This window comes from Nerophis lumbriciformis, linkage group LG24 (assembly GCF_033978685.3).
Source record: "Nerophis lumbriciformis linkage group LG24, RoL_Nlum_v2.1, whole genome shotgun sequence".
Lineage (NCBI taxonomy): Eukaryota > Metazoa > Chordata > Actinopteri > Syngnathiformes > Syngnathidae > Nerophis > Nerophis lumbriciformis.
Genome location: NC_084571.2, coordinates 36319261 through 36335000, shown reverse-complemented (window position 1 = coordinate 36335000; position 15740 = coordinate 36319261). Strand labels below are relative to the sequence as shown.

General features: G+C 42.7%; 1 protein-coding gene across 1 annotated transcript in view; it reads right to left on the bottom strand.

The window, feature by feature from the left end:
• camsap3 (calmodulin regulated spectrin-associated protein family, member 3) overlaps positions 1-15740 on the bottom strand; it is a 119999-nt gene that overhangs the window by 44695 nt on the left and 59564 nt on the right. The window contains 1 exon segment of the mRNA XM_072916023.1: positions 15286-15533. Within this exon segment, the coding sequence (XP_072772124.1) occupies positions 15286-15533 (248 nt within the window).

The window sequence follows — 15740 nt, the reverse complement described above, 5'->3', positions numbered from 1 at the left end:
ACAGACAGACAGGGCTTTGCTGTCCGTAACACACACACACACACACACCGCAAAATAAGCTAACGTTAGCGAATTAGCCTTCACCTCAAGCCAGGACTGCAAGGGAGCTGAACTGCCTTTTATATTTCTAGAAGGTCCACGGGCTCATAGTGGTGTTACTAGTAGTTGACTGGGAGGTGTTTATTATCATTTGGGGAGAGTCCGCTGCCTGATGATTACCTGCTAGACGCTAAGCACTGACTACATGCACTCTGAATACGCACTGCTGATTGGCTATTACCACGCGGAGGCGGCTACTTAATATGTTCGTGTGGAAACTCGTTCGGTACACCTCCGAACCGAACCGAAACCCCCGTACCGAAACGGCTCAATACAAACACACGTACCGTTACCCCCCTATTTTATACCCTGATCATGTGTTCATATGTTGATTATCCTATGTGCATATCTGTCGTTTAGCTTGTTCTGCAAATACCTCTGAAAGTACTTCTGCATTTGTACCAATTGCATTTGCTGTAAACTTGTACTTTGCATTTGGGAAGCCTGTAGTTGATTTATTATGTAAATGTTATATTTTTATCAACATGTGATAGCAGGGACCCTGCCATTCAAAACTAGGCTGCTGCATTTCTAATGATTAATGTAACTATAGCTGAAAAAAAATGGTACAATAGCAATAGGAGAGACTATTCATCCCTGAACACCATGGAGTTCATGTAGGCTTAATGATGCACTTAACGTAATTTCCGGACTATAAGCCGCTACTTTTTTCCCCTCGTTCTGGTCCCTGCGGCTTATACGACGGTGTGGCTTACGGTAACCAGAGGCGCGCACTACCGAGGATGTGCGAGACCGAGGCAGACATCTGGCGCCAGGTAACGAGAGCAAAACAAAGAGTAGGAGAGCGTCAGCGACAGTTTGCGCGAAGGAAGTGTTCATGCAAACACCCTCAATATGGAAAACAAACGGAGAAGTGCATATGACGCTGCTTTTAAGTTAAAGGCAATCGATCTGGCTGTCAAAGAAGGAAATAGAGCTGCTGCACGTACCCTTGACATCAATGAATCAATGGTGAGACGTTGGAGACGGCAGCATGAAGAACTGATTCAATGCAAAAAGACAAAAAAAATCCTTCAGAGGTAATAAAAGCAGATGGCTAATAAATGGGACGCTTTGCGTTCCCAAACAGTCATCTCTGTACCGACAATCCCCTTCGTGGTAGCAGGAACCCCTATATACTACGGTAATTACACATCAAAACGCCTGCGGCTTATAGTCGGGTGCGGCTTATATATGGAGCAATCTGTATTTTCCCCTAAATTTAGCTGGTGCGGCTTATAGTCCGGAAATTACGGTACATTATTATATCAACTATCAAGAGACAGAAACTCTTAATTTAACATAATGTCCTTTTTTGCTGCTTCAACAAAGCTCAATCAACACAGAAAAAGGTCAAGTGAAATAACAGATAGACAGGGCTTTGCTGTCCATAACACACACAAACACACACACACCGCAAAATGAGCTAAAAGCTAATTAGCCTTCACCTTAAGCCAGGACTGCGAGCGAGCTGAGCTGCCTTTTATATTTCTAGAAGGTCAACAGGCTCATAGTGATGTTACTAGTAGTTGACTGGGAGGTGTTTTATTATCATTTGGGGAGAGTCCGCTGCCTGATGATTACCTGCTAGACGTCAAGCACTGACTACATGTGCTCTGAATACGCACTGCTGATTGGCTGTTACCGCTTGGAGGCGGCTACTTAATATGTTCGTGTGGAAACTCGTTCGGTACACCTCCGAACCGAACCCCCGTACCAAAACGGTTCAATACAAACACGTACCGTTCCACCCCTATTTTATACCGTGATCATGTGTTCATATGTTGATTACCCTATGTCATACTTGCCAACCCTCCCAAATTTTCCGGGAGACTCCCGAAATTCAGCGCCTCTCCCGAAAACCTCCCGGGACAAATATTCTCCCAAAAATCTCCCGATTTTCAGCCGGAGCTGGAGGCCACGCCCCCTCCAGCTCCATGCGGACCTGAGTGAGGACAGCCTTTTTTCACGACGGGAGGACAACAGGGTGACAAGAACTAAATCATCCATACTAGAGATAAATTGTATTATTATGTTTATCTTACCTAAAAATAAATATATTTACTAATTTTAAAAAAAACTATATTTTGCTAAAAACATCAAAATGAATTGTATTTTTATTTGTATTTTTTCTGACTCCTTATTACATCCAGCCATAGAATTATACATTAAAATAAACATATTTGAAATAGGGCTTCACGGTGGCAGAGGGGTTAGTGCATCTGCCTCACAATACGAAGGTCCTGAGTAGTCTTGGGTTCAATCCCAGGCTCGGGATCTTTCTGTGTGGAGTTTGCATGTTCTCCCCGTGACTGCGTGGGTTCCCTCCGGGTACTCCGGCTTCCTCCCACCTCCAAAGACATGCACCTGGGGATAAGTTGATTGGCAACACTAAATTGGCCCTAGTGTGTGGATGTGAGTGTGAATGTTGTCTGTCTATCTGTGTTGGCCCTGCGATGAGGTGGCGACTTGTCCAGGGTGTACCCCGCCTTCCGCCCGATTGTAGCTGAGATAGGCTCCAGCGCCCCCCGCGACCCCAAAGGGAATAAGCGGTAGGAAATGGATGGATGGATGGATATTTGAAATAATTAATTTTAAATTATCATAATTAATTTAAAATGACCATATTTAATTATTAAAATAATTGCTTGTTTATCAACAACTTTAGCATTTTATTCATTACATTTTGAAGCTCTCAGAAGCCAAGTTATGTTATATTCCTTAATATTTATTTATGCAAGTTTGAAGTATCAATTATCTAAACAGTTTTGTTTGCATATTTTCAGGATGTGTGTATATATATATATATATATATATATATATATATATATATATATATATATATACACACACATATATATATATATATATATATATATATGTATGAAATACTTCACTTGGTGAATTCTCGCTGTCAATATACTCCTCCCCTCGAAACCACGCCCCCAACCACGCTCCGCCCCTGACCACGCCCCCCGCCCCCCGAAATCGGAGGTTTCAAGGTTGGCAAGTATGTCCTATGTGCATATCTGTCGTTTAGCTTGTTCTGCAAATACCTCTGAAAGTACTTCTGCATTTGTACCAATTGCATTTGCTGTGAACTTGTACTTTGCACAAAAACAACCCACTTGGCTCTATAATAAAAGCACAATAACATTCCAGAAATGACAGAATATGAACTACTTATTACTCCGATATGAAATCCATCTCATGCCTGAAATATGAGCGCTGGATTAGCTCCTAAAGTATTTGCAGTGCCCCAAATCCTCTTTTAAAACCTGATTTGTGTGCCGTCAGGGACAGCAAGGCCTTCTCCGCTGGCCTAACAACCAGAAATGGTAAATGGTAAATGGGTTACACTTGTATAGCGTTTTTCTACCTTAAAAAGGTACCGTATTTTCCGCACCATAAGGCGCCCTGGGTTATAAGCCGCGCCTTCAATGAACGGCATATTTCAAAACTTTGTCCACCTATAAGCCGCCCCGTGTTGTAAGCCGCATCTAACTGCGCTAAAGGAATGTCAAAAAAACAGTCAAATAGGTCAGTCAAACTTTAATAATATATTAAAACCAGCGTGATGTGGGCGCGCATGGAGTCGTATATCAACATGGACGAAGCTGCGTGAAAAAAGCCACCCGGCCTCTTCGCGTAAACTTAAACTTACCTTAACCACTCGCTCATCTTTTCTTCATCCATCCCTTCGAGTTAGCTTTTATGATGACGCCGGCTGGAAAGGTCTCTTTTGGCAAGGTCTTCCTTTTGAATATCACCATGAGTGGAAGTTTCTGGCCATTAGCATGGCAAGCTAGAACCACAGTGAAGGATGACTTCTCATTCCCTGTGGTGCGAATATTCACCGTACGTGCTCCCGTTGTATCCACAGTGCGGTTCACAGGAATATCAGTTGCTGTGAAATAGTAATCTGTGTGCGGATGGAGAGATTGCGTCTTTTCATGAACCGGATCCCTGTCGTTTAGTAGGAGCCATTTTGTGGTCTTTACAGATGTAAACACACAAAGGAAATGAAACGTACGGTAATATCCGCGCGCTTTTTCTTCTTCTACGCGGGCGGGTGGTTGCTTACAGTAGAAGAAGAAGCGCTTCCTGTTCTATGGGGGCGGGTGCTTACCTTGGCGGTTGCTTGCATAGAAGAAGAAGCGCTTCCTGTTCTACCGGGAAAAAAGATGGCGGCTGTTTACCGTAGTTACGAGACCGAAACTTTATGAAAATGAATCTTAATATTTATCCATATATAAAGCGCACCGGGTTATAAGGCGCACTGTCAGCTTTTGAGAAAATTTGTGGTTTTTAGGTGCGCCTTATAGTGCGGAAAATACGGTACTCAAAGCGCTTTGACACTATTTCCACATTCACCCATTCACACACACTGCTGGAGGGAGCTGCCAAGCAAGGCCCTAACCACGACCCATCATGAGCAAGGGTGAAGTGTCTCGCTCAAGGACACAACGGACGTGACGAAGTTGGTAGAAGGTGGGGATCGAACCAGGAACCCTCAGGTCGCAGACACGGCCACTCTCCCAACTGCGCCATAATAATAATAATGATTTCAAAGCAAGTTATCCATCAAATTGTGCAATGTAAATGTAGTAATAGATCCATCCATCCATCCATCCATCTTCTTCCACTTATCCGAGGTCGGGTCGCGAGGGAAGCAGCTTAAGCAGGGAAGCCCAGACTTCCCTCTCCCCAGCCACTTGGTCCAGCTCCTCCCGGGGGATCCCGAGGCGTTCCCAGGCCAGCCGGGAGATATAGTCTTCCCAGCGTGTCCTGGGTCTTCCCCGTGGCCTCCTACCGGTCGGACGTGCCCGAAACACCTTCCTAGGGAGGCGTTCGGGTGGCATCCTGACCAGATGCCCGAACCACCTCATCTGGCTCCTCTCCATGTGGAGGAGCAGCGGCTTTACTTTGAGCTCCTCCCGGATGACAGAGCTTCTCACCCTATCTCTAAGGGGGAGCCCCGCCACTCGGCGGAGGAAACTCATTTCGGCCGCTTGTACCCGTGATCTTGTCCTTTCGGTCATGACCCAAAGCTCATGACCATAGGTGAGGATGGGAACGTAGATCGACCGGTAAATCGAGAGCTTTGCCTTCCGGCTCAGCTCCTTCTTCACCACAACGGATCGATACAGCGTCCGCATTACTGAAGACGCCGCACCGATCCGCCTGTCGATCTCACGATCCACTCTTCCCCCACTCGTGAGCAAGACTCCGAGGTACTTGAACTCCTCCACTTGGGGCAAGATCTCCTCCCCAACCCAGAGATGGCACTCCACCCTTTTCCGGGAGAGAACCATGGACTCGGACTTGGAGGTGCTGATTCCCATCCCAGTCGCTTCACACTCGGCTGCGAACCGATCCAGTGAGAGCTGAAGATCCTGGCCAGATGAAGCCATCAGGACCACATCATCTGCAAATAGCAGAGACCTAATCCTGCAGCCACCAAACCAGATCCCCTCAACGCCTTGACTGCGCCTAGAAATTCTGTCCATAAAAGTTATGAACAGAATCAGTGACAAAGGGCAGCCTTGGCGGAGTCCAACCCTCACTGGAAACGTGTCCGACTTACTGCCGGCAATCAGGACCAAGCTCTGACACTGATTATACAGGGAGCGAACTGCCACAATAAGACAGTCCGTTACCCCATACTCTCTGAGCACTCCCCACAGGACTTCCCGGGGTACACGGTCGAATGTAATAGATTTCATGGTAAAATTTGAAATTTACTGTGGTTTTTACAGCATTTTTCTCCAAATGAAAAAAAACTACTTTTTTTTACTGTAATAAATAGAGATGTCCGATAATATTGGCCTGCCAATATTATCGACCGATAAATGCTTCAAATGTACAGTAATATCGGATATTATCGGTATCTGTTTCAAAAACTAAAATGAATGACTTTTTAAAACGCCGCTGTACGAAGCGGTACATATCCGGTAAAACACGGATATAAACCCAGTCAGCAGCCCCTCCCCCCTCCCACACACACAACACAGGAGTTGACGACTGCAGCATGAGAGGTTTACTGGCGACGCTTGATGACCTCATCAAACCGCCGCGAGCACAGCATAACAACAACAAGAGTGTGTTGTTGCCGGTGCTGTAGCCGTGGCTAACAAACGAGCTCGGTGACTGACTAACGACACCATGTCTATGGTTTGGGATTATTTTAAAGTGTCTCTGACGGATACAAAACTGGCAAGTTGCAATGACTGCAAAAAGTTGGTTATGCGAGGAGGAACCAAGACGTCTTCCTTTAATACGAGCAATTTGATCTCCCACCTCTTCGAGAATCATAAGGAGATACACGATGAATGGAAGATGGATGTGAGCCCAGTTTATAATTCTCTGTTATACAGTATGTCAGGCAGTCTTGCACTAAATGAGGACTATGTTATTGTTTACTTTATGACTCTAGTATACTCTGGACTGAAGCTGTGTGCCTTCATTGTTTTTGTAGCTGTTGTTTTGAGGCATGTTTAAAAAAAAAAAAGCACTTTGTGACTTCAATAATAAATATGGCAGTGCCATGTTGGCATTTTTTTTTTCCATGACTTGAGTTGATTTATTTTGGAAAACCTTGTTACATTTAATGTATCCAGCTTTTTTTTTATTATTTTTTTTTTTATTTTTTTTTTTTTTTTAGGGATATTGCGTGATGGGTAAAATTTTGAAAAAAACTTCGAAAAATAAAATAAGCCACTGGGAACTGATTTTTAAGGGTTTTAACCCTTCTGAAATTGTGATAATGTTCCCCTTTAAACCATAACCAAGCATGCATCACTGTAGCTCTTGTCTCAAAGTAGGCGTACTGTCACCACCAGTCACATCACGCCCAGACTTATTTTGAGTTTTTAGTTCTTGTCTTGCGCTCCTATTTTGGTGGCTTTTTCTCTATTTTTGGTATTTTCCTGTAGCAGTTTCATGTCTTCCTTTGAGCGATATTTCCCCGCATCTACCTTCTTTTAGCAATCAAGAATATTTCAGTTGTTTTTATGCTTCTTTGTGGGGACATTGTTGATTGTAATATCATGTTCAGATGTACATTGTGGACGCCGTCTTTGCTCCGCAGTAAGTCTTTGCTGTCGTCCAGCATTCTGTTTTTGTTTACTTTGCAGCCAGTTCAGTTTTAGTTTCGTTCTGCATAGCCTTCCCTAAGCTTCAATGCTTTTTCTTAGGGGCACTCACCTTTTGTTTATTTTTGGTTTAAGCATTAGATATCTTTTTACCTGCATGCTGCCTCCCACTGTTTTCGACATCTACAAAGCAATTAGCTACCGGCTGCCACCTACTGATATGGAAGAGTATTACACGGTTACTCTGCCGAGCTCTAGACAGCACCGACACTCAACAACAACACATCATTTGCAGACTATAATTACTGGTTTGCAAAAAAATATATATTTAACCCAAGTAGGTAAATTTAGATAATCTCCCACGGCACACCAGACTGTTAGTGTGCCGTGGCACAGTGGTTGAAAAACACTGCTCTAGATCACTAAGATCTTCTGAGACCAATCTGTTAGCGGTTCCCAGAGTAAACTCAAATCAAGGGAGAGCATCATTCAGTCACTATGCAACAAATAGCTGGAATAAACTTCCTGAAGATGTCAGACTTTCCCCAACTATGACTACCTTTAAAACTCGACTGAAAACTTTTATCTCTCTTAAAGAAGGGGAACCGGAGGGTGTGTTCTAACTATCGTGGGATCACACTCCTCAGCCTTCCCGGTAAGGTCTATTCAGGTGTACTGGAGAGGAGGCTACGCCGGATAGTCGAACCTCGGATTCAGGAGGAACAGTGTGGTTTTCGTCCTGGTCGTGGAACTGTGGACCAGCTCTATACTCTCGGCAGGGTCCTTGAGGGTGCATGGGAGTTTGCCCAACCAGTCTACATGTGCTTTGTGGACTTGGAGAAGGCATTCGACCGTGTCCCTCGGGAAGTCCTGTGGGGAGTGCTCAGAGAGTATGGGGTATCGGACTGTCTGATTGTGGCAGTCCGCTCCCTGTATGATCAGTGTCAGAGCTTGGTCCGCATTGCCGGTAGTAAGTCGGACACGTTTCCAGTGAGGGTTGGACTCCGCCAAGGCTGCCCTTTGTCACCGATTCTGTTCATAACTTTTATGGACAGAATTTCTAGGCGCAGTCAAGGCGTTGAGGGGATCCGGTTTGGTGGCTGCAGGATTAGGTCTCTGATTTTGCAGATGATGTGGTCCTGATGGCTTCATCTGGCCAGGATCTTCAGCTCTCGCTGGATCGGTTCGCAGCCGAGTGTGAAGCGACTGGGATGAGAATCAGCACCTCCAAGTCCGAGTCCACGGTTCTCGCCCGGAAAAGGGTGGAGTGCCATCTCCGGGTTGGGGAGGAGACCCTGCCCCAAGTGGAGGAGTTCAAGTACCTCGGAGTCTTGTTCACGAGTGAGGGAAGAGTGGATCGTGAGATCGACAGGCGGATCGGTGCGGCATCTTCAGTAATGCGGACGCTGTATCGATCCGTTGTGGTGTAGAAGGAGCTGAGCCGGAAGGCAAAGCTCTCAATTTACCGGTCGATCTACGTTCCCATCCTCACCTATGGTCATGAGCTTTGGGTTATGACCGAAAGGACAAGATCACGGGTACAAGCGGCCGAAATGAGTTTCCTCCGCCGGGTGGCGGGGCTCTCCCTTAGAGATAGGGTGAGAAGCTCTGTCATCCGGGGGGAGCTCAAAGTAAAGCCGCTGCTCCTCCACATCGAGAGGAGCCAGATGAGGTGGTTCGGGCATCTGGTCAGGATGCCACCCGATCGCCTCCCTCGGGAGGTGTTTAGGGCACGTCCGACCGGTAGGAGGCCACGGGGAAGACCCAGGACACGTTGGGAAGACTATGTCTCCCGGCTGGCCTGGGAACGCCTCGGGATCCCCCGGGAAGAGCTGGACGAAGTGGCTGGGGAGAGGGAAGTCTGGGCTTCCCTGCTTAGGCTGCTGCCCCCGCGACCCGACCTCGGATAAGCGGAAGAAGATGGATGGATGGATGGAAAACTTTTATGTTCACCTTAGCTTTCAGCTAAATCTTTTAATCTTTTAACTTTTAACGTCCGCACTGTTTTTATTTTTATTGTCTGCATTTTAATTTTGCTTTTATTTTCTTTCATTTCACTTTGTTGTCTGTGAAGCACTTTGAGTCTGCCTTGTGTATGAAAGGTGCTATACAAATAAAGTTGCCTTGCCTAGCCTATATGAATGAGGTAGATCTCCTCCACTTGGTCAACTGAAAAGTAGCTGGCCTGCAGAAAAAAAGTGAGGGCACCCCTGCTCTAGTGCATCTGAAAAACAGGTTCCCATTGAGAAAAAAACAAAAACACTTAACCACTTAATTATTTGCGGGTCTTACCGCGGTTGCCTTTCATGGCCGTGCGAACGAGGAGGAGAGAAAGAGGCTTATTGTCAAAAGAAGACGAGAAGACAAACCAGTTTCTCTGGACTAATCTTACAAGGCCTAGCCCGGAGTGTTGGAGCCGCGACACACAGTCGCCAGTTCCAGCTATTGTACAGATAGGAGCATCGCTTGTAGCGGTCTAGAATACAACCATAATAAACCTTCTTACAAATGGGTATTTTACCAGGAAGTATGTTTTTAAAAGACAACGACACCGCCGCTCCGGACAGGCAAACCTCCTCCAACCTCCGAGGACAAAGCTACGAACGGGGAACGCTCTCCCTGACCACCTGAGGGCACCACAGACTGTGGATGCTTTTAAAAAAGGCTTAAAAACCCTTCTTTTTTAAAAAGCCTCTTTTTTTTTCGATGTATGCATACTAATTCTAGCTATTAGGCTGTTCTAGTTTTTATTAGGGACCGCAATGTCCCTTTGGGACAGAGGACCCTATTGAAATTGTAAGGTTTTATTATTATCATTCCGCCGCCTCTTTGAGCTGTAATTTGACCCCTTTAACATGCTTCAAAACTCACCATATTTGACACACACATCAGAACTGGCGAAAATTGCCATCTAATAAAAAAAAAAAAAACTCAAAATTGCGCTCTAGCGCCCCGTAGGGATAAAAAACAGACAAAACTGCTTGTAACTTCCGGTAGGAATGAAACAAAAACCTCTATGTAGGTCTGACTTAGACCTAGATTTCATACATTGACATCCTTCAGCAAAAATCAACAGGAAGTTGGCAATTCCCCCTTCAAAACAAAGGTTTTGTAAAAACAGTCACTTTTGCCTCTTTGAGCTGTAATTTGACCCCCTTAACATGCTTCAAAACACACCAAACTGGACACACACATCAGGACTGGCAAAAACTGATCTGATAAAAAAAACCCAACCCCAACACTCAAAATTGCGCTCTAGCGCCCCCTAGGAAGAAAGCACAGACACAACTGCTCCTAGGAAGAAAACTCAGAAAAAACTGCCTGTAACTTCCAGTAGGAATGTCTTAAAGACATGAAACAAAAACCTCTATGTAGGTCTCACTTAGACCTACACTTCATAAATTGACAACCCCCAGCAAAAATCAACAGGAAGTTTGAAATTCCCCCTTTAAAACAAAAGTTTTGTAAAAACCGGTCACCTTTTTTCAAACATTATCTCCTCTGAGCGCGTTTGTCGTGTCGGCTTCAAACTAGCACAGGAGAGAGATTGAACCTTTCTGATTAAAAGTTGACCAAAGAGTTTTAATTACTGCTCCGGTTTGGATTTTATGTGCCGTCAAAGTCGGTCCCGTCCATTGCTGCTTGCAGCTTTAATTTTGATTATCTTTTTATTTATATTTTTTTTAATACACTGTTGCACTTTGAGGTTGTTGACTCAATGTAAAGGGGAGGGGGGGGGGAGGGGACTACTTTTTCCGGGGTGATTGCCGAGCAGAAGAAGCTTGTGGCCGTTGTCGGACCTGGCAGCTGGATCCACTCATCCTCTGGGATAAGCAGCAGGGGCAATGTAAAGTGGGGAGGGGGAAGGGGGCACGGATGAATGAGCAGGGGTCTTTTCGCAGGTCCTTTAATCCCGCGAATCAAAGCGTAAACAGGACCCAAATTCAACTAGCCTGCGAGACCAGTGGCTACTAGTGAACTCAACAACAACACCCGCTCGCACACACGCATCAAGGCGTACACCAGAGCTGGGCAAATATTTTGACTCGGGGGGGGGGGCCACATTGAGAGAGAAAAAATGTGTCTGGGGGGCCAATGTGTATGTGTGTATAAATTATATTTACACATGTAGCTAGGGATGATGTTTGATAAGAAATTAGAGTTCGAGCCCATTATCGAATCGATTCCTTATTGATTCTCTAATCGAATCCAGATAGGTTGTTGTATATGGAATAAAATATTTGGTTTAACAAAAGCTCACTTTTATTTTATAAGAAAAAAATAAAATAAAAATAAATAAATATTGACTGTTCCGCCCCTAAAAAAATAAAAAATAAAAATATTGACTGTTGTTACCCAAAGTATATTAAGTGGGATTTTTCAGAAAAACAAATATATACAGTCACACAAAAACAACCTGTCTCTGTGAACACTATAGGTGTATAAATAATAATGTAGTGTTAAATAAAATCAGTCCCTTAGGCACAAAACTGAAAATAATACAGCTCTCCAAAAAGTGCACTTCTGCTGCTATTGGAACATACTAACTACACACACAGGCAGACTGCGAACAAACAATCCAAGACATCTAATAAAGTTCCAAAGCAGATTAATCCATGCTTTATAAATAAAGTTGATTTCATTTCATTTAGGCTCTTTATTGTTGTTGATCTTGCTTTGTTTTTTCCTATCTTTACTTTTGTCTTGCACTGGACTGTTATTTATTTATTTTTTTTAAACTGAAATACACACAATGACAAATGTATAAGCTATGTGATTCAATTAACATACTGAAATGAAATACACAATATGTAAATATTAGCTTCACACAAATATACAGTACTATCATCAAACAAATACTTCTGAGTGTTGAAACTATTTCGATGGTGGAAATACACGACTGGCAAGTCCTCAAAACATCCATTGAAACAGTGCACAAAAATCGTTTTTCAATAAACATCTTAGTATCAAACTTAACCACTTTCCATATTGAGTTACATAAACAAGTTAAAAAGTTTACTTACAGACTTATCTTTTCCAAGGCTTGTAAGAGCTAACACAACTTGTCTACTTCTCAATTGTCTCAACCCGGAAGTGCCCAAATTAATGAGGCGTAGTATTTTCATATCGCCACAAGGTGTCAGTAAGAGTCTACAATCAAATGGGCATAACATTGCCCATTTGGGATTCGTTCCCAGGGATTCGAATAAAGAACCAACTCTTTTTCTTTACTATAGTGGCCTCGATAATGGGAACTGGTTCTCAAAAAGGGATTCGAGTCCATGGAATCGGTTCTTTTCTTATCGAACAACCGGGAGAATCGGTTTCGAACATCATCCCTGCATGTAGCTATAAACAATCTGCTGTACAGTATGTGTGTTTGGGTCCCTTTTTTTCCAGGAACACAAACACCAAAAGTCACAATGTCCAATAGAATTAAAAAAAATTTATGACAGACTACATAAAAAAAATGGAATGTAATTTTAGAGTTTTTTACTGAATGGGACACCCAAAATGTACACATTTTTGGGCATGTACCTCAGGACTGGCTGAAGAAAGATAAACACTTAATGAATATCCTACTGGTGGCTTGTAAAAAGACCATTACTAGGAAATGGATATCCCAGGAGAGCCCAACTTTGAAGCAATGGATGGAAACAACAATGGACATATATAAAATGGAGAAGATAACTGCCTTTATTAATTATAAAAATTGGAGAAATTTACTTCATACTGGGAAAACCGGGTCAATGATGTCACGCCCCATAAGCCTGACTTTAATTTTTCGAATTAGTGATTGGACTGCTTTAAAAAAAAAAAAAAAAAAAAAAAAAAAAAAAAGATTACTCCCTATATATATATATATATATATATATATATATATTATTTCTGATTATTATTAATGTATTATGTCTTTTTTTGTTTATTTAATTGATGAAATTAAAAAAAAGATTACTCCCTATATATATATATATATATATATATATATATATATATATATATATATATATATATTTATTTATTTTTTTATTTATTTTTTCTGATTATTATTATTATTATTAACATATTATTATGTCTTTTTTTGTTTATTTAATGGATATATTTGTAGATACTATTTTTTTTGCTGTTTCTTTTTTTGGGGGGGGTGGTATGGTTGGGATACAAACAAAAATATTTTGACATTTAGGGCAGACAACAGATATATGATGTATGTGAATATGATGTAATGGATAGGAATGTCTGATGCTGGATGTCAATAAAAATAAAATGAAAAAAATAAAATAAAGAAAGTGGGATTTACAATATTGGCTATGAACAATAAAACACTGAATATTAACATGTTTTACTTCTCAGACCAGCTCCTCGATAGACAATCAAGCAAAACACAACAAAAATGTAACAAACAGCAAAATATGAATGCAAAGTGTAATAAACACCTACAATATGATATATTATCACTTTTATGAAGACATTTGTTGTAAAAATGTGCTTACGCATCTGTTCCTGACACATGCGTTTGGGGCTGGCTGCTCTGAAAACAAACCCCGCCCACTCTGCTTTGTTCCTGGTCTGAGCTGCTGTGACGTAGATTACCGTAATAACTCCTATAACACCCAAAAGCGCAGATTTCAACCATTGAAATACTTTCTATAGTTCAAGACTTACGGTCATTTAAAAACCGCACTGCACATCATAATGGCGGCCACAGTTTTGATGTTAAAGGTCTAAAAAAAAAATGATGCAGGACGTCCGATGCAGAAAGGCCTACTGAAATGCGATTTTCTTATTTAAACGGGGATAGCAGGTCCATTCTATTTGTCATACTTGATCATTTCGCGATATTGCTATATTTTTGCTGAAAGGATTTAGTAGAGAACATCGACAATAAAGTTCGCAACTTTTGGTCGCTGATAAAAAAGCCTTGCCTGTACCGGAAGTAGCAGACGAGTAGCGTGACGTCACAGGTTGTGGAGCTCCTCACATCCGCACATTGTTTACAATCATGGCCACCAGCAGTGAGAGCGATTCAGACCAAGAAAACGATGATTTCCCCATTAATTTGAGCGAGGATGAAAGATTCGTGGATGAGGAAAGTGAGAGTGAAGGACTAGAGGGCAGTGGGAGCGATTCAGATAGGGAAGATGCTGTGAGAGGCGGGTGGGACCTGATATTCAGCTGGGAATGACTAAAATAGTAAATAAACACAAGACATATATATACTCTATTAGCCACAACACAACCAGGCTTATATTTAATATGCCACAAATTAATCCCGCATAACAAACACCTCCCCCCTCCCGTCCATATAACCCGCCAATACAACTCAAACTCAACTTTACTTCAAGTAAGTGAAGTAAAGTAAGTAAAAGTAAGTAAGCAAGTAAATAAGTGAACCCCGACTTAAACAAGTTGAAAAACTTATTGGGGTGTTACCATTTAGTGGTCAATTGTACTGAATATGTACTTCACTGTGCAACCTACTAATAAAAGTCTCAATCCATCAATCAAAACACATAGAATCATCATACTGCTGTGATTATATGCATCAAGTGTTCATTCAAGGCTAAGGCAAAATATCGAGATATATATCGTGTATCGCAATATGGCCTTAAAATATCGCAATATTAAAAAAAGGCCATATCGCCCAGCCCTAGTTTCAATGATGCCATTTCTGTTTGTCATGTATAATTTTGTCTATTTTGTGTTTATCCTTGAATAAACAGGTCAGTTTCTTGTTACCAACCATTGTGTATTATTCAAACTCCCCTAATTCAGCTGGCTAGTTGTTATCAAGAGTACTAAAACCCTTTTCAACATGATTCTGACAACTAAGTAGGCTAAATAACTTTAAACTTTAATACATGCTCGGATAGGCCATTATCGGTCAGTATCGGTATCGGATCGGAAGTGCAAAAACAATATCGGTATCGGATCGGAAGTGCAAAAACCTGGATCGGGACATCCCTAATCGTGACATGGCCTAAAAATATCGAGATATTACAAAAAGGCCATATCGCTCAATCCTATACCCAATACTGTGATTTGGGTTTCCTAAACCCCCTGTACTTGCTTTCTTTCACAAAATCTTTACCATTTTGATGGGTTTATGTCGGAGGTCCACGTCACTCGCCAACAACAGGCCTCTGTCGGCGAGCAGCTGCAGGAGGGCGGCGTCGTCTTTGGGCTGCACTTCGGCCCTCCCGGCGGCCAGAAGCAGCAGGCTGTAGGTGCGGCAGTAGAGCTCAGAGGACTGCAGAAGGTGTGCCACCGGAGGTTTAAGGTGCTCCTGCTCATACTGGTCACAGTAGAAGGGGTCTCGCAGCTCGGCGGGTACGTTCTCTATAGGGAGACACACAGTAGGGAGAGTTAAGTGTGGTCCTGATTATGTCATTATTAAAACATGCCCCCCCACTGGGGTGAGGGGATTAACTTGACTGGCGAGCAGCACAAGTATCAAGGTCACTAGGACATGATGAGCTCAGGGATGTTCTCCTTCTGGTTTCTTCCCCATTAAGACAGTTATTCAACCTTTTTTTGAGCCAAGGC